This window comes from Hemibagrus wyckioides, linkage group LG24 (genome assembly GCF_019097595.1).
Source record: "Hemibagrus wyckioides isolate EC202008001 linkage group LG24, SWU_Hwy_1.0, whole genome shotgun sequence".
Classification (NCBI taxonomy): domain Eukaryota; kingdom Metazoa; phylum Chordata; class Actinopteri; order Siluriformes; family Bagridae; genus Hemibagrus; species Hemibagrus wyckioides.
The window spans coordinates 8,402,210-8,425,913 of NC_080733.1; the positions used below are offsets into that span (position 1 = coordinate 8,402,210).

General features: G+C 39.3%; 1 protein-coding gene across 1 annotated transcript; it reads right to left on the reverse strand.

Annotated features, from left to right (window-relative positions):
* Nucleotides 1–2,337: 2,337 nt before the first annotated feature.
* Nucleotides 2,338–22,968, reverse strand: tinagl1 (tubulointerstitial nephritis antigen-like 1). Its single transcript, XM_058377826.1, has 12 exons — nucleotides 22,813–22,968; nucleotides 18,565–18,887; nucleotides 15,917–15,983; nucleotides 13,001–13,093; nucleotides 12,735–12,849; nucleotides 9,067–9,190; nucleotides 8,828–8,978; nucleotides 8,521–8,707; nucleotides 8,063–8,108; nucleotides 7,237–7,360; nucleotides 4,992–5,037; nucleotides 2,338–4,908 (listed from the first exon to the last, which is right to left on the reverse strand). The coding sequence occupies exons 2-12, from the start codon at nucleotides 18,878–18,880 to the stop codon at nucleotides 4,744–4,746; spliced, it is 1,434 nt and encodes a 477-aa protein (XP_058233809.1). The 5' UTR covers nucleotides 18,881–18,887; nucleotides 22,813–22,968; the 3' UTR covers nucleotides 2,338–4,743.
* Nucleotides 22,969–23,704: the final 736 nt, after the last annotated feature.

Below are 23,704 nucleotides of genomic sequence, written 5' to 3' on the forward strand. Positions count from 1 at the left end.
CTCTAGACTACTGTGCTGATATCAGAAGCATCTGCGGTGTTTAATGCAGACCGAACGGTGAGTCGTCAACATGGCTGCAGCTACGTGTCCTCCTGTAAGCTGTTTCATTTGTGCTTGTGTTCATGTTTTTTCCTGAAGAATTGGCTTGGTGTCCTCAGCTTTTACGTGTAAAGTCTGAAATTTGTCATCACTATGTAACCGCTGAATCTTCTGTCTTATCCTGTGTGTTCAGGTTTGAGGTGCTGTGATGAGCAAGTCTTTATCTTCACCCTAATATGTTTTTAACAGCACCTGAATCTGCCTTTGTGAGACCGTAATCCTTACTAATGATGGGTTTTATACTGAAAACTTCAGTCACGTTGTATTTGTCTTATTCCACATGTCCTCTAACTGCTTGTGCAGGTCAACGGCTGCATGATGCTTGAATATCTCTTGCAGTGGAAGCTGTTGCCTTCCCTCTCAAACTTAGGTTTGTTTTGTGATCATTCCAGACGTTTTTCCTTTTCATTCCAGCCAATTAACAAATGCCAGCTCAGCCTGAAAATCTGCTGGTGGATCAGTGCTCCTCAAGCTGACGGGCTTTTGGCGATTCAGTGCAGCTGAACTCTACTCATTAAAAATCACCGAAAGGGGAAAAAAAAATATCTCCCACAGCTTGTCCAAGCTTGCTTCCAAAAACTGTCTGCCATGCTTTAATAACAATAAGGGAATTGCATTATGAGCAATGACTCCACACAAATCTTTCTCCTGGGTTTTGCACTTTTTGCACACATTTTCCAGCAAGGATTTGCTGTATCATTCAACATTTCTTTATTTCCAGGAACTCTGGAAACACAGGACGTGTGTGTGAGTGCTGAAGCACCCCGTAAATCCTATTCTGTTGGTAACTTGATACAAAAAAAAGAGAGTTAGAGCCATTGATTGATTTTGCTGATGATTCAATTTCCCCTAGGTTCCTATTTGTCTGACTTAATGCTTCATATACACCGATCAGGCATTATGAGCAGTGACGGGTGAAGTGAATAACACTGATTATCTCCTCATCATGGCACCTGTTAGTGGGTGGGATATATTAGGCAGCAAGTGAACATTTTATCCTCAAAGTTGATGTGTTAGAAGCAGGAAAAATGGACAAGCGCAAGGATTTGAGCGAGTTTGATGAAGGGCCAAATTGTGATGGCTAGACGACTGGATCAGAGCATCTCCAAAACTGCAGCTCTTGTGGGGTGTTCCCGGTCTGCAGTGGTCAGTATCTATCAAAAGTGGTCCAAGAAAGGAACAGTGGTGAACTGGCGACAGGGTCATGAGCGGCCAAGGCTCATTGATGCACATGTGGAGCGAAGGCTGGCCCGTGTGATCCGATCCAACAGATGAGCTACTGTTACTCAGATTGCTGAAGTTAATGCTGGTTCTGATAGAAAGGTGTCAGAATACACAGTGCATGACGGGTCAGGGCTGATGTTGCAGCAAAAGGGGGGGGGACCAACACAATATTAGGCAGGTGGTCATAATGTTATGCCTGACATTACCTTAATCTACAGATTGTAGTGGAGTGTGGTGTGTATATTTTATAGAATAGATTGTGTGTGTGTGTGGGAAAGAGAGATAAAGCTGGTTACAATCCTACTAAGTTTCATCCTCAGACTTTTTTGTATTGTCATGTGTATTGTCAATTCTGATGATCTTCAGGCAGGTTATGGTGAAGATTGTGATACTGCACTGGAACTATATACACTAGAACACTGCAGGGATGTCAGTATACTGCGGATTGTACTGCAGTGCTGTTGAATGCAGCTGCAAGGCAAATGACAGGTTTATATTAAATTAGTTATAGCATCAGTTTAGACATGTTTACATACATACATGCTGACATAATCTAAACCTAAAAACATAGTATTTAAAGAAAAATGATAGTTGATATAAAGTGTGTCTGCTCAGGAATGTTCAAGGAGGTGGCTTACTATAAACTGTGCACGGCTGCAGGTCACTGCTTTGCTGAAGACGTTCAGAGCGTACCAGCTTCTTTCTTCCATGTTTACATTCCCTTTAAATGTCATAGCAGCACAGATTCCCTGCTCTAACACTCACTTGTGCTGTCACTAAGCTTGTTATTTATTAATGAATAAATAGAAGAATTATTAAGATTTATAAGAATAGCTATGGGAGTATGCCATATTCAGGGCTAATATATGTATGTATGTGTGTATATATATATATATATATATGAATGAAGAAACAAGGCTATTCATTTTATTTGACATGCCTGGAATGTGTAATAAGGTTTAGTCACAGTACTGAGAACTTGTAGTCTCAGACTAATCAGAGGTACACGAGTGATTGGAGAATGAATTTGGATTTTATTGTATTACACAGGTGGACATTACAGTGGTTTATGTTGTATATATACAATAAAAGTGACCGCAATAATAATACACATTGCACCAAAGAACAAAGGGATATCATTTACAAAAACTCTCTTCTTAAATAGTCTGATAATCTGATATAAATCTCTCTTTAATTTAATTAAAAAACATTACACTGGGAAATATTTTTACGCAGAGCTTTCTAAGCCAATGGAGACCAATTATCCATACAGGAGACTTAAGTATACATCATCTGGCCAAAACCCATTTCCTCTGCATGACTAGGGTTCAGTCTTGTAGCACACTCTCAGCTCTGTGAGGGGTTTATCTCTGCTGTGAGAAAATGAATCCTCTTGCTAACTGAATGGATGGATCATGGAAGCTCATCACCACTTTATAAACAGCATAACATTATATATATATATATATATATATATATATATATATATATATATATATATATATATATATATATATATATATATATATATATACGTGTGTGTCAAGTTTATGTCCACTGAGATTAGCTTATAATGGTAATGATGTATCAGAAGTAGAGATGCATTTCAGTTGCAGAGGCTCATTGTGTGTGTGTTCAGAATAGAAGTGAAGAAAACAATCAACACTAACGGTCATCACAAGAGTTCACATTCCTTGCATGATTAGTGGTTATGTGCTCATGTGACTTCTTAAACTTTCATAATGCGCTGTGAATAATGTTCGAAGTGAGCAGCTGTGTTCATTCTGCCCAGTGCTGTACTGTATCCCCTCAGCTCTTTATTCAAGTGTGTGATGCTGCTGTGAAGTGAACAGGCGTGATTTACAGCTAAAGTTAAAATAAATGGAAATCTGCACCTAAGTGACTAAGCAGGACACACGAGCTTTGTATAACGCTGTATCCGAGCACACATTTCTTCCCACATACGGAGCCACATAGCTGAGGGGGACTTATAAAAATCATTTTCTGTGGTGAGAATACTTAATAACTTAACTCTGAGAATAATTCAGCTGTCATGGAATTGCTGGGTATGATTCCTATCAGCAGTGGAGACCTGCTTATCATTTTAAATGGGGGGGAAAAATGTACAGAATGATATCACATCACCCCGCAGTAGCACTTGCACTGTTAGTATGTGAAAACAAGAAGATTCCAAGTAGGTTTTGCTTCTTTAAAAAATGATAATCAGCAGAGGAAAAAAACTAAGATAGTAAAAACTGCCTTTCACTTTGTAACACGAACATAATTTATATTAGTTTATGCCAGAAAGCAGAATTATGTTTAGCGAGGGTTTAGACTAGTCAAAATCCCCAAGAAACCACAGCTTTACAGTATAAAACAAACAGAAATAAGATGTGTTAGTTGTAATATTTCAAGATTATAACCATAAATATACTGATCAGTCATTCTTAGCCTTCATACTGCCTCCTTGACTGGTCACCTTAGTTTAATGTGTTTTAATGGGACTTCTGTCTATTGAAATTTCAGGAATAAAAAAAAGAGAGAGTTAATGAAAAGAGCTCAGGAAATCAATCAGAAGGTTTGAGAACCAGTGTGTAAGATTAGCAAAGATTAGCTGATACTGAATAAGCACTGCTGTTATATCTGTGGTCATTATGATGCCTGTCACTGTGTTAGATTTCAGGGATAGTCTGATCGCTTCAGCACTATATCTGATTTTCAGCTGGAGAATGTAATGCATTTGGAATAAATGGAATGTTTAAATTGAAAGCCAATCACTCAGGAAAACAAGGACACCCATAAACATAGTTACTGTAAAAAATAGTTATTTAAAATAAATAATTGGTAATAAATTCCACCTCACATCGTCTTGCCTTTTCCAGTGTGTTTAATTTCGCAGTGTTGGAATGTACTGTCTTATGTTACTTACAGTTCTGAACTACCTACAAGGAGATAGCTAATAAAAAATAAACAAGATAAAAAAAATAAACAAGATGATTAAAGTTATAGCAATTTTTGTCATCATTAACAGGGCTCATCTTCTCATAGTGTGTAGATGTGTAATTGTAACTGAGTTATGTGACCACCAGGGGGCGATGGTGAGCTCACAGCTACAGGCAAGTCTCCACGAACCTGAATTTTCCTGGACCAATAACTGAACTGACTTTTCATTGGCATTTTCTTGCATAGTGAAAAAGAGAGCGTTAGAATCACCACAAGGCTCAATCCAAAACTGTCCACATTCGAGCTACAAGACACCTATCAGCACTGGTGAGAATAATATATTCAGTAGAAGTTTGATGGCTTTAATAGAACCCATGCTGCAGTCTCCCGCTGTAGTCCTGACTGAGTCTGGCAATGAGGTGCATATGGATGTTAGAAGGCGGCATGAGGATCAGAGACGCACGTGATTGGGCATCTCTATTTGTGTCTTCCATGGTGATGATGATGGCTGTGCATGTCCTCCATGGTTATCCGGCCCCACACGCCAATCACGAAAGCCTCAATTTCACATTCGTTTTCTCCTCGTGCAATGCGGAAATAGCCGTCTTCACCCCAGTTCTTGCCCCATGAGTTGGCAGCAATCTACAGAAGAACAATTTTTGTTAAACGTGTGTAGAGAGAGAGAGAGAGAGAGAGAGAGAGAGAGAGAGAGAGATCTTGCTTACCCAGTACTTGCGTGTTTTTCCATTGTAATCTGTTTCTTCTCCCCACCTGTACAAAAACATAGCAATAATAACAATTTATATTTTTTATCTTAACAAAAATGCAGCCATGTACCAGGAGTTTGGCTACATGGCTTGCTTCTCTGTTAAATTCTTGCCAACTGTAATAGCACTAAATAACAGTTTATCAGTGTAAAGTTGGTACATTTGAATATATTTGATCTCAACTCTCAGATTAAGCCTGAACCTGGTGCCCTTCAAACCAACAAAGACAGGACTGTTCTCACAAGAACTCAACATATCCAGAAAACACTGCTGCATAGATGCCAACATTCCAGACCAGGAGCTTTCACTTGATGAGGTAGAATTCCCAGTCTGCCATTTCCCTGGCTTTAGGAAGGATGTGTGTATCAGGAAGCAGCACACGCCTGCCGCCTGCCTTCTAAGTGCATCAACAACAATTTCGGAGAGGTATGTGAGCTAAGACTCTTTGGAAAAGCTGAGGCCTGCTTTCCTCCTGCCGGAGCACAACATGTTCTCAGACAGAGCTGCTTTTCTTAAGAGCATCACTTACAGTGAGTTGCTGCCCGGATGCTCTCAAAGGTCAGTTCATAATGTTCCCTGCTTTTATTTGCAGCAGGGATCAGAATAGATGGCCAGTCTGTCATCTGCCTCTGTGGGGGTACTTGCATATTTACTTGCATATGAGAGTAGAATTTTTGGAATTAATCTGGGAATCAAATCTTAGGAAAAGGCAAATCCTTATCAGCAAACCAGAAATAGAACAAAAACATCTGAACACTGTGGACCAAAATAAAGACAACAAAACTTTCAAGGGAAAACTATGATGAATTTGCTATTTTAGATAAAGTGTAAGGCTGCTGCCATGTACTCTCCCCCTCTTTATTGCCCTTGGCCTTGAACAATAATGATATAGTTCTGGTTCATCCCTGCACCATCCTGCTGTAGGTTTTTGACCACTCTCTGTTCTATAGAGTCGGGATCAGTGAGTCAGACAGTACTATTCCACCACACTAGACATCATCAAGCTTTCTGTAAACTTTCCCAGACCCTCAGCTTAACAAAACACAAAACACAACACGGTAGGATTTGCCCCATAAAAACATTCTTGTTCGTTAACCCTCTTCCCCAAATCCATAGGCTTTCAGTCCCATTCATTAAAGAATTGCAAAGTCAGCGAATGATACCGAGAGGAGAAAAGCCAGGGTTCAGACTTCCACTCATCCACCATGAACATCACCGCTAGATTACTGGAGCATGGCAGACAAAATGGTTATCCTCCAGCTCCAGTGAAATCGAACATATTCTGATGGCTTGGGTGACATTTTAATAGCCGATCGCTTACTCATACACAGTATAGCAGGAACTGGCATTACTATGGCTCCGCTTAGTACTGTTTATAAGATGGGAAATTAAAAAATGTTTCCTGTAGATACTCGGTGTCAGTGTCCTGCTAGAGGAATGACTATGCTTATGTAAATAACCCCTAAACACTGCAGGGAAATTGAAAAAGATACTCATGTCATTGCTCATCCAGCTGTGAGACATATTTGGCATATTTTTTTTCAAAACTAAAACTACTTCAAACCATGCAGATCAGGTTCATGACCATATTTATGCTGATTAAGAAACTGGCTATAATAGCCATAGTGGTAAACTTTTAAGTAACAAAATGAAAGCACTTGTCTGAGCCTGTGCTGTAATAGCAAACCCTGAACAAACCCCGGCTAGCAGTTTCATCTCAGCACTTTAGTATATAAGCAGAAGACTCATTTCAGTCTCTGATTAGATGAGATCAGGGCGTGGTGGGCTCAGCGGGCTAGCTTTGAGGCTTGAGTAGCTTGAGGCTTAAGCGAAGGTGGTGTAGACACATCATGAGGGCGAGGATATGACTGAGGATGTGGAGCCAGCCATCTGAATGTTGTGTCTGCATTTTTGCAGCATGTCTGAATAAGCATGTCTGGATGTTTGGCAGAGCTTTGTGGACGTTTATCTCTATTCTTCTTCGTGAAATAATTTCCAATCATCCTGGGTATCTGTTTTATCAGCTGGATATTTTTAAAGCAAAGCAAGTGACGATTATAAGAATAGAACACGCGTTATCTAATCCTGGTTGAAGCGCTGTTTTGGCTTTAACTAGGTGCATTCACATCCTCCTTCCTGTTTCCACCGCATAAAGGGAAAGGTCACTTTGTGCAGAAGTGCTGTGGGAAAGGGCAACTCTTACCCTGTGATCCTCACGGAGTGTGTGCCATGCTTGCGATATTGTTGTGCTTTGTGTGCATTCACGCCAGTGTGTCGGTAGATTCCACTCTTGTACACAAAGAAGTCCTCATGCACTTCCAGGATGGCTTTAAAAAAAAAAGAAAAAAAAAAGTAGGTAGCAGACACACCCATTACATAAAGCACAGCCATGTCAGGGTTTGTTCTTATAGAATTGCTTTTCACTGGTGAGTCTATTTATATAGAGGTGTTTTGCTGAAATCCCTAATCCACCTACAGCTGACCTTTGAGACTACAAGCAAAGTTCAGAATTGAGTTGGTTGGGCTTTATTATATTCAAATCATTCAAAATGATCAAATCAATACTAAAGTCTTTATATATTTGCGTACTGAATTCTATAAGTTGTTAAAATATGTTCAGAAATGATGCTGTGGGAAAACAAGCAGTGAAACCAATTACTAAGAACTGAACAGCCTGTATACATATTCATAGCCCCAGAATAGCAGAATATCAAACGTATCATCCAGCTCGTTTCTTGATTTCGAGCCAGAGAGGGGAAAAAATAGGGCAAAAAAGTGGCCTATGGCCAGCCTTTTCTTCTGTGTGAAAACAATACAACAGAAGACTGGCACAGGCTCAAAGTACCCCTTCATAATATGGACACTCATACAGTGTTAGTTTCTCTTTACTGTACTGTACTGTCTTTACTTTACTTTACTGTTTAATCTCCTGATTCACTAGCACAGATCAGGGCATATACCATGTGCTAACAAGTGCACTGTAAAGCTTCACCTTATCAGTCTTACAGTCCCACACCCCTATCCCATACCTTGCACAGGCCCATTATCCATGATCTCCTTCATTATCTCCTTCTCCTGTGAATGAAACGGAACAGAGTTCACTGAAGTGATAAAGTGGTGAGCTACGCAGATCACAACCAGGTAGACTTTATGTAAGGAATAAGGAATGGTTTGCTATCCTGAGATTGATTATTTCCTGATACCTGCACATCTTTTTATACCCCAGCAATCTGACCATAATTACAATTTGTAATTTATTAACAAATGTCTTGCTTTTTAACCTGTCATTTGAGTTACAGCAGGAACTGCTCTCAGATCAGCTGTTATTACTGCTATTTCCACTAAAGGGTTGAGAAAACCGGGCATGTGTGTCAGATTACGTCAAATGTGTCATATGTAAACCAACCTATTAGATAAGATCAGGGAGTGTGTTCTTGGTCTACTGGGTGTGAGGATATTACATGGCATTGGGAGTGTGTTTTCTTACATTTGAGGACAGTCTGTAGGGCGGGGTGGACTGGTAGATTTCGTTGTGGTAGCTGTAGACGTTTGGACAGTGAGCTGTGGCCTGTCTCTTCCCTCGGCCCACCGAGCGACTCTGCATCATACAGCGGCTCACTTCAGCAGGGGTCTGCTGGGGCGGATTAAACGGATAACATTCCTCCGTCACCACCCTGAAACAGAGGATTAGAGAGTGAAGCAATAAGAAAACACACGAGGTGCAGTGTAATTATAGATGAGAAGTATTCCCAGTCCTGGATCATTTAAAAATACTTGAAATAAAGAGAAGTTACCCTCTTCTCCTCAGGTACCACCATGCCCCGTCAATGCGGCCTCCGGCACAGCCACCTTGGTTCCGTGTGTCACAGGAAATCAGATTCTGGGGTGAGAGTTGAGGGGTCATGTGTCCCATGGACTGAATGGAGATTCGGTCTGAAGCTACAGCTGAGGAGGTAAAAGGAGATGAGGAGAATAATGAAGTTAAGGAAAGGTTGTGTGAGGGTGTAGATATACATCACGTCCTGTAACTCACCGGCTGTGGAGAAGGCCCACGAAGCAGCACAGTTGCCCTGGTCCAGAGGCTCGTGGATTTTTCCTGGCCATTTCTCAGCAGCATTGAAATAACTGGGCAGATGTTCGTTGTTATCCATGTTCATCTAAGGAATGAGTATGAAAGAGCTGTTAGCAAAGCTTGTAATATTTTACATTTTATTAAAGTCTTTAATAGTTGCTGCAACGATTTGTTTTCTTTATGAAAGTAAAAGCATTCCTCTTGTTTAATGACCTTTCTTTGTGGAACTGCCACATCAAGGACTTTCTAACTGCCCGAACCTCTCAGCAGGTCCAGCGCATGTAACTATATACCTTTTCTCTTGAATTCACTGTATGGCCTGAATAATTCATAGAGGTCTTTGGATAATATGCTTTAAGGTGAATTAAAACACATTTAAACACTTTTGCCAGAGTAATGAATAATTATAAGGTAATTACAATAATAAAGGTTTCTACAGTAAGCATGATCAGAACTAGCTGTGAGAACACTGTGCTCTGGACTGAAGGTCGTCTCAGAAGGGTTTGTTGTGAATATAGATGAAGTTTTATGGTAACCATCGGGAGCTTGATCTATTTTAAGTTACACTGTAGACACTAGAAAAGTTTACATACACATTTTCTTTCTTCATTTAATTCATCTGTTTCCTAGAATCAGATGTTCATTTTGGTTATGTTGTTCAACTCAAACACTTACATTAAAATAAACTAGACAGTTTATTCATCTCTGAGCTCTTATTCTATAAAATGAAATCTGTCAGCATTTTGAAAAAATGCGAAAAAGGAAGGAATAATGACGTGTCTTCAGTTTTATGTCTGACAGAGAAAAAACTTTCAGTATGCAAATAAATCAAAATAAATCATAAGTTCTTGCAAAGGGCCTCTTATACCATGTGCTTATTTAATATGAAGTCTGAAGTCATTTTTTAAGAAATATGAAAGCAAATGTTATCAATGTTACAGCTCTAAGACAGGGGGTGTCCAATCTTATCCAGAAAGGGCCGGTGTAGGTGCAGGTTTTCATTCCAATAAAGCAGAAGCCACACCTGAGTCTATTGAAAGCCAAGATGAACTGAGTAAACAGGTGGAATCAGGTGTGGCTTCTGCTTTATTGGTAAATCACTCACACCGGCTCTGTGGATAAGATTGGACACCTCTGATCTAAGACATTGTGAAATCAACACAGTTGGCCTAACCCTAACCCTTGTGAAACAAATGATTTTAACCAAAATCACAAAACCTCAATCATATAAAATGCCAAACATATACTAATGACGTTGTTGTTATTCTTTCAGCTGCTCCCTGTTCAGGGTCACCACAGCGGACCAGGTGACCCTTCCTAACGCAACCCACCCATTTTACCCTTGGCTTGTGACCGGCACTGAGAGTTAACACTTGAGTGTATAAGATATACTAATACTTAAAAAAATAAAAACACACCCATGCTGTCTGGGCAAGTGGGATGGTATACTCTCTCCTCTGTGCGTAAGCTCATGTATTTGGAAAAGGATAGCTAGCACGTTCCTCCATGTGTGTTATGCTCTGCTGTGACTCAGTGAGAGTTGCAGAGTGGCTGAGGGCTGTCTCAGAGGATGCACGTGTCGTGTGATTGGAGAGAGCTGGCTAGTGGGTGGGAACTTGTGCAAATTAGTTAGAACATCTCATTTAAAAAGGAAATCTTATTTTAATGAGTAATTGACGAAGTGCACATTCTGCACATTGTGATATATTTAACCACGACGCTTTTCTCCGATGTGGAACTCAGTGAAACTTTGGTCCTGCTTAAGAATCAGAGCACTAACACGATCTCTTACATTAGACGTCTTACTCAAACCTCATGTAAAATACAGGTCAGATTACTATAGTGTCAGTATATGAAACCGTCTCAATGTTTGAATAGTTCTCAATTAAAAAAATCAGATCTAATTGATCGATGAACCGATATTCTCGTGTTTTCTGAGCTTAACGTTAACGATTAACGCCATATTATGTAAAGTTCTTCTAACCCGAAACTGTCCAGCTGTCTCGGGTCATGTCACCGAGTAAATAAATTAAAGAGCCATCGTTACGAGGCGGCCATGGCGTTAGCTTTTCAAACTTGCTGGACTTTGCTCCTCTCCTTTGAAAATGCACAGTCATGCATTCCTGCACGCCTGCATTCCTCTTGTTAATATCTTAATTATTCCAGCTGATATAAACCTCTGGAATGCGTCACAATTCAAAGTCTGGCAGAATTAAAGTGTCATTCTTGTTAAGGTTAAAGACGTGAAGAATACGTTTTTCCTGAGCGTGTGTTAAAGTGTGTATAGTGTGAGTGCTGATGGTGAATGTGTGCAGGGGGAAGATATAGAGCTTTATGAATGGATGTGTGTAGAAACATGCTGCAGGTGGAGACATGTTAGAGGAGAGAGGGGTGGGAAGATGTTTTGTAGTGTCTGGGCAAGCTGTTGTGTTTTCTCTCTCATCTTGTTCCAGTTCATTTCCCCTCTCGTCTGGAGCTCTCTCCCATGCTTGTTTGTGGAGAACGTGAAGGCTGCTCTAGCAGGAGACTGAAGGCCTCATTGAGTGTGATCAAACAGCCGGAGGCAGCAGAAGGGAGCAACCAACCAAGCGTGCCATTAAATCTCTCTTAGAGAGCTTTATGAGATAAGTCACTACAGCAGACGTCTCACAGAGTTCTAACGCGCAGAAATCGTAGACGTTGTTTTTTACATGAATGATTTCCACTGAGCATGCTACATTACTCTAATTTCTGTGGGTAAAGGCTTAACCTGATGCGCCTGAGGTGTTCTAAAGGCAGGGAAGACATTTCAAGGAGCCATGACTTTAAATTTTCTTCATTTTACACTCTTTTGCTTCCAGTTTATTCATACCCACTAGCTGTTGTTTTTCTACTAAACTGAAAGGCTGAAGTCTCGCACATGCTTCCTCAGAGACACATAAAAAAACCCCGCCTCCAACATCTTTTTAACCTGCTGCTTGTACAACATCACAGTGCTAACTGCTCTGTACATGAGCAAACAGATGTCAGTGCTATAGAGACATGTGGAAAACCATCCTTAATGTTCAAAGAACAGAGCTGATAGACAGCATGGCCCTGATAGACAGGGAACAGAGGAATGTAACGGATGAGTGAGGCGGCTAGTTATGTGATTTTGGACCTTTAGGTCAAGTCAGGGATGAAACCTCTCTAATGAACAAACATTTTTAAACACATAAGCACTTTTAGAATGCTATTATTAACTACTAAAAACAACCTGCAATGAAGTGTGCAATATAAACTGTACATCAGCCAGAAAATGTAAAAACTTTCCAGTGTGATGCAAACTTCCTTTCGACATATTCATTTGGGAAAATTGGTGGTATTTTTAAGTTTCACTTTTTGTTTCTTTTTCATAACTGAAAGCAGGATTGGTGATCAGATTTCTTTTTTCTCTTAAATACACTTTGCAGTACATCCAATACCCCTAAAGCCATTTAACTTCCATCAGAGAAACACTGACTCGGACCGATGAACCACAGAAGGCTTGACTTTTTAAATCCACTGCTACTCCAAATACTCCTAATGATTGATGTAAGCCCCTGCAATATGTAAGCATCTAGAGCTGTAGACTAGTACAGTGGAGTATATACTGTGTCTTCACCACTCACCTGAATCTCATTCATGCTCATGATGGCTCGGGAAGGCCGCTGAGTGCCCAAGCGGTAGCGCAAACCTTCATCCAGACTCATTCCCCAGAATTGACTGTAGTTAGCTGCCTTCCAGCTACAGCAGACAAAACACAAGCCATGTATTAAGTAAGAGATTGATGAAAGGACAGTTTTTGGACAAAATGTGAAGTCATGAATGTGTGTAATATTAGTGAAGATGGATGAAAGGCAGATCGGCAGAGGTTCAGTGAGTGTATGGCTCTTACCCATACTTTCCCCAGTTCACTGCCTGGATCATGTCTTGTTCTATCAGGCAGGCATGCTGCTCACAGACCCACTGGCCACTCGCACTACATGTACTAAAAAGAGAGACACCAGGACACGGTTATCTTACCCCGTCATTCTTTTACAAATTTAGACATTCAATTACTGCAGGCCCATTTAAACACACACACAGATAAACGCTCATGGAAACAGAAACAGTAGAAAAAGAAATACTTTGTGGTATTTCACTGATGGAAACAAAGCAAGGGGAAAGATAGCACTTAGCTGCCCTGAAGAGAGGGAGGGGATGAGGAGGGACGAAGGCTAAAATGGTCAACCTTTTATGGCTGTACTGCTCAAATAAATCCCCATTTTTAGGCAGTGTGTGAGAGAGCTGAGGGCAGCACACTCGACTGTGGTGCTCGAAGGAACTTTTCAATGCAGTGAGGAAAATTTCACATCATCCAGAAGCGTGATCAGTCGCATGGGAATTTCTTTCCGGAGAAACTTATTTCCAAAAAGTCAAAAGGTCATGAACTCTGAACATAAATCTGAAATACTACTTCAAGAAGGACATTTACAGTCATGAAACTAAAATATTTATCCAGAATCTACTCCCCGTCGAGCTTTACATGACTGTGCACAATCAAGAGACTGAAAAAACAACGTGGCACTTCCAGGAATGTTTGGGAATGTTTGCTAAATTTGATTGGGGGGGGAAGTACACAGGTTCCTGACCCCTTTATTTGTTGGCTGAAAAAAGTAGATCCCTGTTGCCCATGTGTACGTGGACAAATTCACACAGTAACCTGCAAAAGCAGTTGGTGTTTCGAGGCGTCAGGTGGCCTTGTGTCAACAAAATACCCATGTTTCACATTCCTTGTCAGTTCAACGCAATCCAATTCAGGATCCTGACCCATGTGTTGAGTCAAGTGTAAACATTTGTTTAGCGATACTGCTGAGAACATCCCACTGACAATAATTATTAATGCTGTACATACAACTAACCTTAACCTCAGGAACTGTGTAGCTTTTTAAAAGTAAAAGGCCAGTTTTTATAACGTTCCTCATGGAGTAATAGAGGTTATGCCCGAATGCTCCAGAGGTCAAAATGATCATATCTCCTTGTCCTTTTGGGGAAAAGAAATAAAAACAATGTCCACAGAAAGAGTTCGAGTCTGATTACAGTATATACAGTAGACAGGATGGTGTGAATGGAGCATGTGGGATGGAGTTAAAGGATCTACTAACAACTAACTTTGATCTCAACCTTCCTTTGCGTCATGCGACTTACACACCAGCACGTCTAATCAAAATTAGAGTTTTAAGTACAAGAAGCCTTGCAAGTGCTAATACTCTCTAAAAGCAGCCTGAGCTCCCTCGATATCCTTCACGTCTTTCACTGTATCTGGAAATTTATACCATGTTTGAATACATTACAAGCGACAGAACGCATTCATTCAGTAGTTCATATTTTTGTATGAAGTAGCACATCAAAACCACATCATGAAATGTCCTCATGACAAATTCGATATTAATGAGAAGGAGAGAGGAGTGGAATGAAAGGGAGGATGAACATGTATGAGATAAGAAAAGAGGAGGAGAGATTCAGGCCAGCTGGAGAAGCGAGCGGAGGAGAGCGAGCAGGATAAGAACGGCCGGAAGTCCTGCTCTCCACCCAGAGCTTCAGCCTGTGTACTGACTACTGGCCAGAAAGGATGTGTGTGTGATTGTGTGTGTGTGTGCTTGAACAATGCATGGGAGAGTTTAGATCACTTCTGCTATAACTATGAATTTAATATGGTATTTTCCTGAGTAAAGGTTAGACTGAAAACAGAGATGTGAATTTAGAGTTAATTTGTTTAATTGTTCCTTTTACTCCATATTTAGTTATATCTGATTTGACCTTATCAAAATAAGGTCCATCCGGTTAATCTAGTGTGTGGGATTGAATAGTATTTTGGATGTGCATGCTCTAGATATTTGTATATCACTTTCCCCTCCCATCTCTGGACTGCGTCTGCACTGTAATGATGAAATGAATGAATCTGACATGACAGTAGATGATAGTAGGACGCTCAAAACCCAGACAGATGCTGAAACCTGCCGCAAGTGCACACTTGTTCACGGAAACATGACTCATGGCACCTAGGTGCCAGAGAGGTTTAGTACATAAGTAAGGAATTCTTCTAGCTCATTCTCTGCCCAGTAACCCTTTCCCTCCTGGCTTAGCAGCATACACACAGCAAAGTACAACTGAGTGCTGACCAATGGTCATGAAACCTGTTCATGATAAGTGAAGGAGAATACATGCTACTTACTTACAGTACACAACACAAAAAAAGCACTGAGGGTCAATTTACCATGGAAATAAAAAAAGAAAGTAAAAGGAAAGAGAAAGCTTACAGACATGGGAGTGAAAAAAAGAAAAACACTCTTGAAGAGCAAATAGCAACGAAGAGCAGTCATGGAAAATTGTGTAGCACTATTGAAAAGTTTGTTTTTAGGGACCTTTTGTAGAGCAGTACAAAAGGAAGACCTGACCAAATACTATAACTAAATCTCTTCTCATTAGCCAGGCGGTGTTCGAGATAAAAGTGGAGAGAAATGTCATGTATCTGTTGTAATTGGAACATGGTTTGTGGTTTTTAAAGAAAGAAATCAGTCAGACAGAAGAAGAAAGACGAGACAGAGTTAGCTGAGGAATGTGTGTCTCACTAAGCTTGTGGTCTGTGAATAAATCCTATAAAATACCCAGCAATGTACAGAACAATGTGCACAGCTCTACAGCTCCTGTTATTAGAGCTCTGAGCATGCACTGTGTTGCTTGGAGAGCAACAAAGAAGGTGTGTGTGTATGTGTGTGTGTGTGTGTGTGTGTGTGTGTGTGTGTAGATACATGTACACAGTTTATCTTACCATAAATTGCAGTTCTCTTTGTAGGTCGCACCTGAGTGGAACCAGTGACCATTTCTCTCACATTTACCTGAAACAAATAGATTTACAGTGAATCACTCAGCAGAGGAAGTAAAAGAGAACAAAGGTCACTCAGCTTTACAGAAACATATCTGGGTGACATTCCTACAGTGTTGGAGAGGCTATGAGGAACATTTCTCCTGGTGAAAAGGTGCTCAGAGCCTCAGTGACTTGGCTCAGATCGGCTGGCACTGGCTTCGCTCTGCTTCTCCAGAGATCCAGCTAAATGAGAGCTACGCTGCCTGTCTGGGTGCAAGGAATCAGTGCTGTGTGAAGCCCACACACTACATTACACACTCCATTGTACACTCCCTGCACTAACTGCTGATCCATCCATCCATAATCTGAAATGTCTATTTCTGTGGTGTTCCAGACACCAAAATGGGAGAAAAACAACCGCAGTAGATTATCAATATCTACACAACACACCATCTTTACAAGCTCGCTCTTGCTCTAGTCTTCAGCAGGTGTGTTCAGAGGTAAGGTTCTGCAGGGAACACTGAAGGGTCAAAATGCTTTTAGCTAACTTCTTTTAATTTCACTTAATCCATTTCAGTTTTATTTATATAGTAGGTTTAACAGGGGACGTTATCCCAAAGCAGCTTTAGAGAAAACTGGATATGGATGTAGATTTATCCCTGTTGCTTTACCCAGCAATTATCTAATGACCACACACAGTCAAAACATTTTAATCCTGGCTATTGTTCAGGAGAAACCAAAAGCAAAGAAAGATGCATTAAGGAATATAATATACACCTTAAGGTAGATACAACAGACCTGCTTATGTCATTATTGCTATGGCAACATTACATTTACCTAAAATATTATTTGGTAATAGGACTTTTTACAGCTGGCAAAGAATTGATGAATAATGCACATAAAACATGGTGTGTGTGTGTGTGTGTCTGTGTGTCTTCTCTTTATTTTTTCCTTTAGATTTATTAATTTTAATTTATTAACAAAATCATTTAAATTATAATCTATACAACTATTAAAATATTTATTTTTTTAAAAATGTTTATATATTTATTTATTTATTTACTACTTATTTATTTATGTATTTGTTTGTTTGTTTGGTTATTTATTTATTTATTTTACATGTTTAAAAGAATGTATAGATGAAGGTTATGCACAACATGCAGGGTAAATTAATAGTGAGTCTATTTTGTTGAGGGATCATTAGGATAGTTCAGGTGTTGTGTCTGATAGCTGAGTCACTAGACGGGGTGTAGCCGAGTCACACTCCTGACAGCACATGTTGAGTCTGTGTGTGGTGTGTGAGTAATTAGGAAGGCCGGAGGTCGTATCACACCGGTGGATGTGACTGTCCCTCCTTCAGCAAACACACGTCTGACATTCCTGCTCTGATCTCTTTTGGTCTGTCCCTCAAATCACTCCCTCTGCATTACACGCATTCTTCTGACCTCCATTCATCGCTCCCTTGTGTGTCCCTCTCTGTTCATAAGAAGGCCACTGTTCTCCTTATTCTCAGGTAACACCCAGCACTTTTACACCTCACACCCACAACTCCAACTCCAAAAGGAAAGCACACACAGGCTGAACTATCACAGAGACATTCACTTGTGTGGTTTTGATTTGCTTACAGTTTTCAAGATAAACTGAATAAGTAGATAATTATATAGCAACTAATTTGAAAGCCAGTACAGTCTGAGAGAAGTCTTAATGTCATATGATCATTATGATCATAGCATAGGTGATTTTCTGATATATTCTGATATATTTCATATATATATATATATATATATATATATATATATATATATATATATATATATATATATATATATATATAAGTTAGTACAAATGGCACACCAATCAAAGTAAATGTTGTCTTTTACACCCAATGTGCTTTTTCCAGATATCTAACTTAAAGCATTAATAAAACCTTCTCTACATGCCTTTTAAAAGTGCTGATTTTGCCTTTTCCAGTCATGAGATATAAAGCATTATTGTGTGAATCCATGTACATCTCCTGCATGATACAGGACGATCACATTCACCCCTATGAAATATTTGTTATATTCCACATCGTCCGCATTTCCTGAAGTTTATGAAAAGAAACAAACTAGGTTTTAATTCATTCTTTCTGATTTTGACGGAGGAGGTCACTAATTCCCTTGACTATACAAGTTTGTAGAAAGGACATTATTTATAATTCAGTGTCAACCAGATGACTTTCCTATTGCTTCTGGTTCCTCTCAAGGTTTCTTCTTCGTATCGTCTCAGAGAGTTTCTCCTCTCCACTGTTGTCTCTGGCTTAATTATTAGAAATAACTATACATTTGAATTCTAAATGGTGCAGTTTTTATTTTAGATTTTTATATTTCTGTAAAGGGGCTTTGAGACATTGATCAATGTTAAAAGTGAAATGCTATACAAATAAAACTGAATTAAATGATCATAAATTGTCCTGGTGCCACTGTCATGGAGGCTTGGTATGATGAATGGATAAATGCATGTCTTTATAGATTTAAGATTAAAAAAACTAGAAGGGTTAAATAGCACCCAAACAATGGTATCACCCAGTTAATCATGTGTCTCTACTCGAGTGTCATTACTGCATCACTGACCTCTGGGAGGAGGCTGGATTCCCAGACAGTGGCCCCAGAAGTCGGGGCAGCAGTCGCTCACTGTGCGATTGCAGAACAGGTCACAGTAGCAGATGGTATCCAGGTAAGGCATGGTGCACCCATCATTCCTGCCCTCACAGCAGCCCCCTCTCCTCTCACAGTATGAGCCGAATGGGTCGCGGATACCCTGAGCGTGTAGCGGGTTGTCCAGCATCCTCCTTCTGCGGGTCAGAATCCTCTCCGTCATGCCGCTGTCCGCCATCAGGAGAAGCACTGCACTGACCACCACAACCAGCTTCATCATCATCGTCATCATTAATCACCTGTAAAGGACATGTAAGCATTTTACACAGGCGTATTAGATAATAAAATTCGACATGAACCATTATCTTCCGTCTCACTACACAGGAACAAATCTATTTGTTTTAATGAAACAGAAGACAGAAAGGATCAGCTGCTGCTCTGCAAACAGCACACTGATTATACAGTACAATACTTTCAGAAACCCAAACACAGCACCAGCAGTACTTATAAAACAATATTATTAAAACTCTCAGCCAACAATCCTTAAATACAATCACAGCTTCATCATGTCAGCTGTGTTTAATGCTGCAGGCTTAATAAAGCTAAATGAGAACTAAAAAAGTCTATTTTAAGAAGAAAATGGATATGAAAGATACTCAATCACCAACGTCTATTCTAATTACAGATGACTCTAAACGTCATCACCATTAGCATTAGTGAGGGACTAACCGTTTATCTCTGTCAGTAATGTAACAGGAATGAACCTGGTTCATAGATGTTCCACTACATTAAACATAAATGAATTAAAAAAATCTGATGTGTCATACTTTCATATAAATAATAATACGGGATGGCAAAATGTTGTGGTATAAGACCACTTCATGAATAAGACACTTTTACACATGCTGTTATGGCAAAATAATTAGATCTTGTTCAGTTCTTCAGTATAAATTCAGTAAATTCAGTACAATAATAATAATTAGTACAATAGGTACAATAATAAAAATTAGTGTTATATTTGTGCTTATGGAGTATAATGACTTATTTGTGAATATTGTTTGAATACTTTTTTAATCAGCGTTTATATTATTATTATTATTATTATTATTATTATTAATAATAATAATAATAATAATAATAATAATAATGATAATTTTCTTCTTCTTCTTCTTCTTCTTCTTCTTCTTCTTCTTCTTCTAGTCAGCTCTGTATTTTTCCTGATGATTTTTATGATTTTTCTTTATGGCAGCTCAGCTGGGTTACATCATATTCTAATGACTATTTCCTTTTCATAATGAAGTGAAATTGAAAGATCTAACCTAAATCACTTACACTGTAAATAAACTTTAAATAAAAAGCAAGTGGTTCAGGAAGGAGGGAAAGTCATTATTAATCTAAATGTGTTAGACAGTAGCTGTTCTGCAGAGGGGCTGTACTGCCACTATCAACATAATGCAGTCTGGCCTTACCAGTGTGGCGGAAACAACAACTTCCTGCTGTCAAACTCAGCCAAAAACACAGCATTTTGGGACTGTCTCATTTCTCAACATTAGGGAAGGTATGAATGTGTACAGGTGCAGCACACTCTCTCGTACATGTATTCACTTTTGGAACAGCAAGAACATATCAGGTTTCAGGTTTAATAGTTCCCTACTTGATGGCTTTTATGGCCCCTCTGGGCCTCTCTGTATGGAGCATTGTGGCGTCTCTGCTCAAGCTTTGGTCATTTGTAGCACAACCTGTTGGCCCTCGTGTTCTGTCCCAGCCCCAGACTGGGAACAATGGCTTAAGACCACACATGACTGCTTTTGAAGTGCTTGCTCTGGAGTCAGGTTGCAAGCACTGACAAAGACACAATGATGGCTGTGAGTTACAGAAATAGCTTCAATAATTTAATCTAAATCTAATCAACTCAACAGCAAGCACAATACCACATCTGCACTGACAGGAGCCCCGGAAAACGGCTATTGCTTTACAGTTTTCTGCATGACTGTGCCTTTAGTCAGCCAACACAAAGTCTTTCTGGTATACACTCAGACACGCAGCGGGATGCAGTGGCTCTCTGACCACAACCCATTTTTCATCCACTTTCATAAAGCAGTCAGGCAGAAAAAACTCCAGAGGGACTGAGAGAGGATGAACTCAGTTTGTCATATTCACTGCTGTCAGCAACAGAGCGACAGTGAGCGTGCCATTCTGACCCCACTGATAAAGACTTGTGTAATAGCTACTGACTGTGGTCTGACCTCTGACCGGAGACAGAACACGGCCGTGTCAATAAGCAGAAAGACAAGAGAATTTAGGAGTAATTTTAACCCTCACAGTGTTGAATGATAAATATATATTTCTGTACTGGATTTCTCCTCCATCTCTGTGTTATTAAGGTATAAAATACATATTGAATTTTCAAATCTGTCTATACAGAACATCTCTAAAAAACATTTATTTAACATCGATTTAACATCAAACTGTTATGTAACATCTGTAAGGAGGCTTGAGTGTCAGCGCATTGTAACAGGATTGTGTAGCATGTGATATAATATTATCTATAATATTACTTTCCACTAAACTTTGGGTTAAATGCATCAGATCCATCCAAGTGGACAGCAGTTAAGATAAATCATTTGGATAATTTGCAGGTTTTGGCTCTGTTAGAAAGACGTCAACTATAGAAGCTTATATGATTCCTTGGCTTGTCTTTTGAGACAGTAAAGCTGTACAAAAACAGTATTTCTATCAGACAGGTAGAACACCTTAACTATATCTAGAAATTGTTCTGTTCTATTCAAGAGTTTATTTATTCATAAAACTGTCATTGTGTACCAGGATGTACAGCAGGCTGCATCTGTCCTTCTTTTCAAAGCTACTATAAAGTGTCTAAAAGCACTCAGTGGTCAAAGCCCAGCTGCTCCGAGCCCAAACTGAGCTACTGACCCATAAGCAAATGCTCTTACATCGGAGCAGAGGGACAGATGGGCTACAAGATGCTGCTGATGATGAGATGAGGGCCTGCTGGAGTGTCTCCTCACATCAGCTCTGTTTAATCCAGCAGTTATCAGCTGTACACTCTACACAAACCAGTGCTGACCTTCAGCAAGTACGCTCAGATATCTCCATGAATAGTTTAGAATGTTTTAAATAAATGTTACAAGAAACAAAGCCTTGAAAAAGCAAATATGCATGCTTTCAAACATTCCAGTAAGTAATATAAGGGATTACAGCTGAAGAGATTTCCTCCGAACGGCAGACTTTCTAGAGCCGCTCAGTATTTCTAGAACGTTCTCTGCATGCAAACAATGACACAAGTGTGACCAACAATCCAACAATCCCCAGCTCTTATAATGCCACCTAAATTAAACAAGCCGTCTCTGGCACGTAGGCAGCGTTCACACTTATATTAAAAAACTTTAAGAGCATATAAAATGGCTTTAGACCAAATATTCACCTCAGCTGAGGGACCTTTCTTAATCCTGAGAGTTGTTCTTTGAATAATCCCGATTTTATCACTTAGTGTGTTTTTAAACTAAAAACTTTAACTAAATTTAAATCTATTGAATCAAATAACAAACTAAAAATTGTACTGTTGTGTAAAAAAAAAAGGTTTATTAGATTTTTTTCTTGCTCAGTCAATAATAATAATAATAATAATAATAATAATAATAATAATAATAATAATAATAATAATAATAATAATAGAGTAATTGAACATTTTGTAAGCTGTTAAACATGGCTTAATACTTTAATGTATATTTTGAAAAGTTAGAAGAGAGAATAACTTTTAGGAAAGAGTTGTAAAAGTAAAAGGAAATTAAATCTACAGTAACTGTAAGTTGATCTCAACGCTTTCTTATAACGTAAAAGTGAAATATCATTTTTTTTGTCTGAAAGTTAAACATCATACTAAGTGGAGTGAGGCTCAATAAATGCGCTCACATCAGAGTTATATCATGAGAATCATTTTAAGTACAAATGAATTAATAGTTTTAAGAGGATTAAGAGATGGTCACTCAGGTGAGTTTTGCATTAGTTTAATTTCAGCACAGATTACTGCAACTCTCCACTCTGGACCTTATTACACACACACACACTGCCTACAGATTTGGCCTGAGAGAGTTAGATAGGGACTATCTGCATCTCCACACCTGTCTGCGGTCTGGAGAAAGGGAGGGACACACACACACACACACACAGATGAAAGAATCATAGAAGAAAGGGTTTTCCTACCTTGTCACTGTATGAAATAGATCCTCTGCTGTTTTATTCCAGAAGAGAAACAGAACAGGACAAAGTTCAGTTAGACGAGTGATTGGAGTCTCTCTCAGTTCCTTTTTCCTCTTCTACCTTTCAGTCCCCTCAGCTGTCTGAGTACCGGCCTTTATATTGAGACCAGGGGGGAGGACCTCCTCCTTTCACTTACTTACTCTGTCACTCACTCACCCCTATTGCCTCATTAGCCAACTTCTCTCTCTCTCTCTCTCTCTCTCTCTCTCATATGACTTTGCATGACACCTCCTGGTGGTCAATGAGGCAACTGCACCAGCACCACCTTCACCTTTGAACCTGCACCTTGTACCACGTTGAAGTATTTACACATGTACCATTATCCCAAATATAGCAAGGACATGCTAACTGGTTAGATCTGTACTTTAAAAAAAAGAAACTAATGTAACTGGAAATAATTATCATTAGACTTTATTGTCACCCACACACATGTGGACAATATAATGGCATGTAGGATCACTTATATATAATTACAACCCCATCTTAAAATGATAAATATTTCCAGATTTTCAGCTCGGAAACATTTTTCTATCATGTAAGTCTGTTTACGATGGATGATGTTAAACGGATAGCTGTAAGTTTCCCTTGCTTGTTGTAATTGTTAAACCTCCATGAGTGTCACCAGACAGAGAAATGATGCTAATTACAGTCACAGAATGCTAAGGTAAACTGAATGTGATGAAAGTAGACAGATTTATAAGCATGAGAATATTGGGAATATTCAGAATATACTGAGAATATATGAGAGATTTGGTGAACAGGGAGGATGAGAGGACCCAGTGGGTGAAGTGTATCAGGATTGTGCAATATCTCAAATATTGCTTTAAACCCTAAA

What these genes read in the sequence shown, in the direction of transcription:
- tinagl1 (XM_058377826.1), bottom strand. Translation starts at nt 18,880, where the DNA reads ATGATGACGATGATGATGAAGCTGGTTGTGGTGGTCAGTGCAGTGCTT. An exon ending in AATCCAGCCTCCTCCCAGAG is followed by an intron (nt 15,984 to 18,564) that starts GTCAGTGATGCA and finishes TATTTGTTTCAG; the next exon opens with GTAAATGTGAGAGAAATGGT. An exon ending in AAAGAGAACTGCAATTTATG is followed by an intron (nt 13,094 to 15,916) that starts GTAAGATAAACT and finishes CTCTCTTTTTAG; the next exon opens with TACATGTAGTGCGAGTGGCC.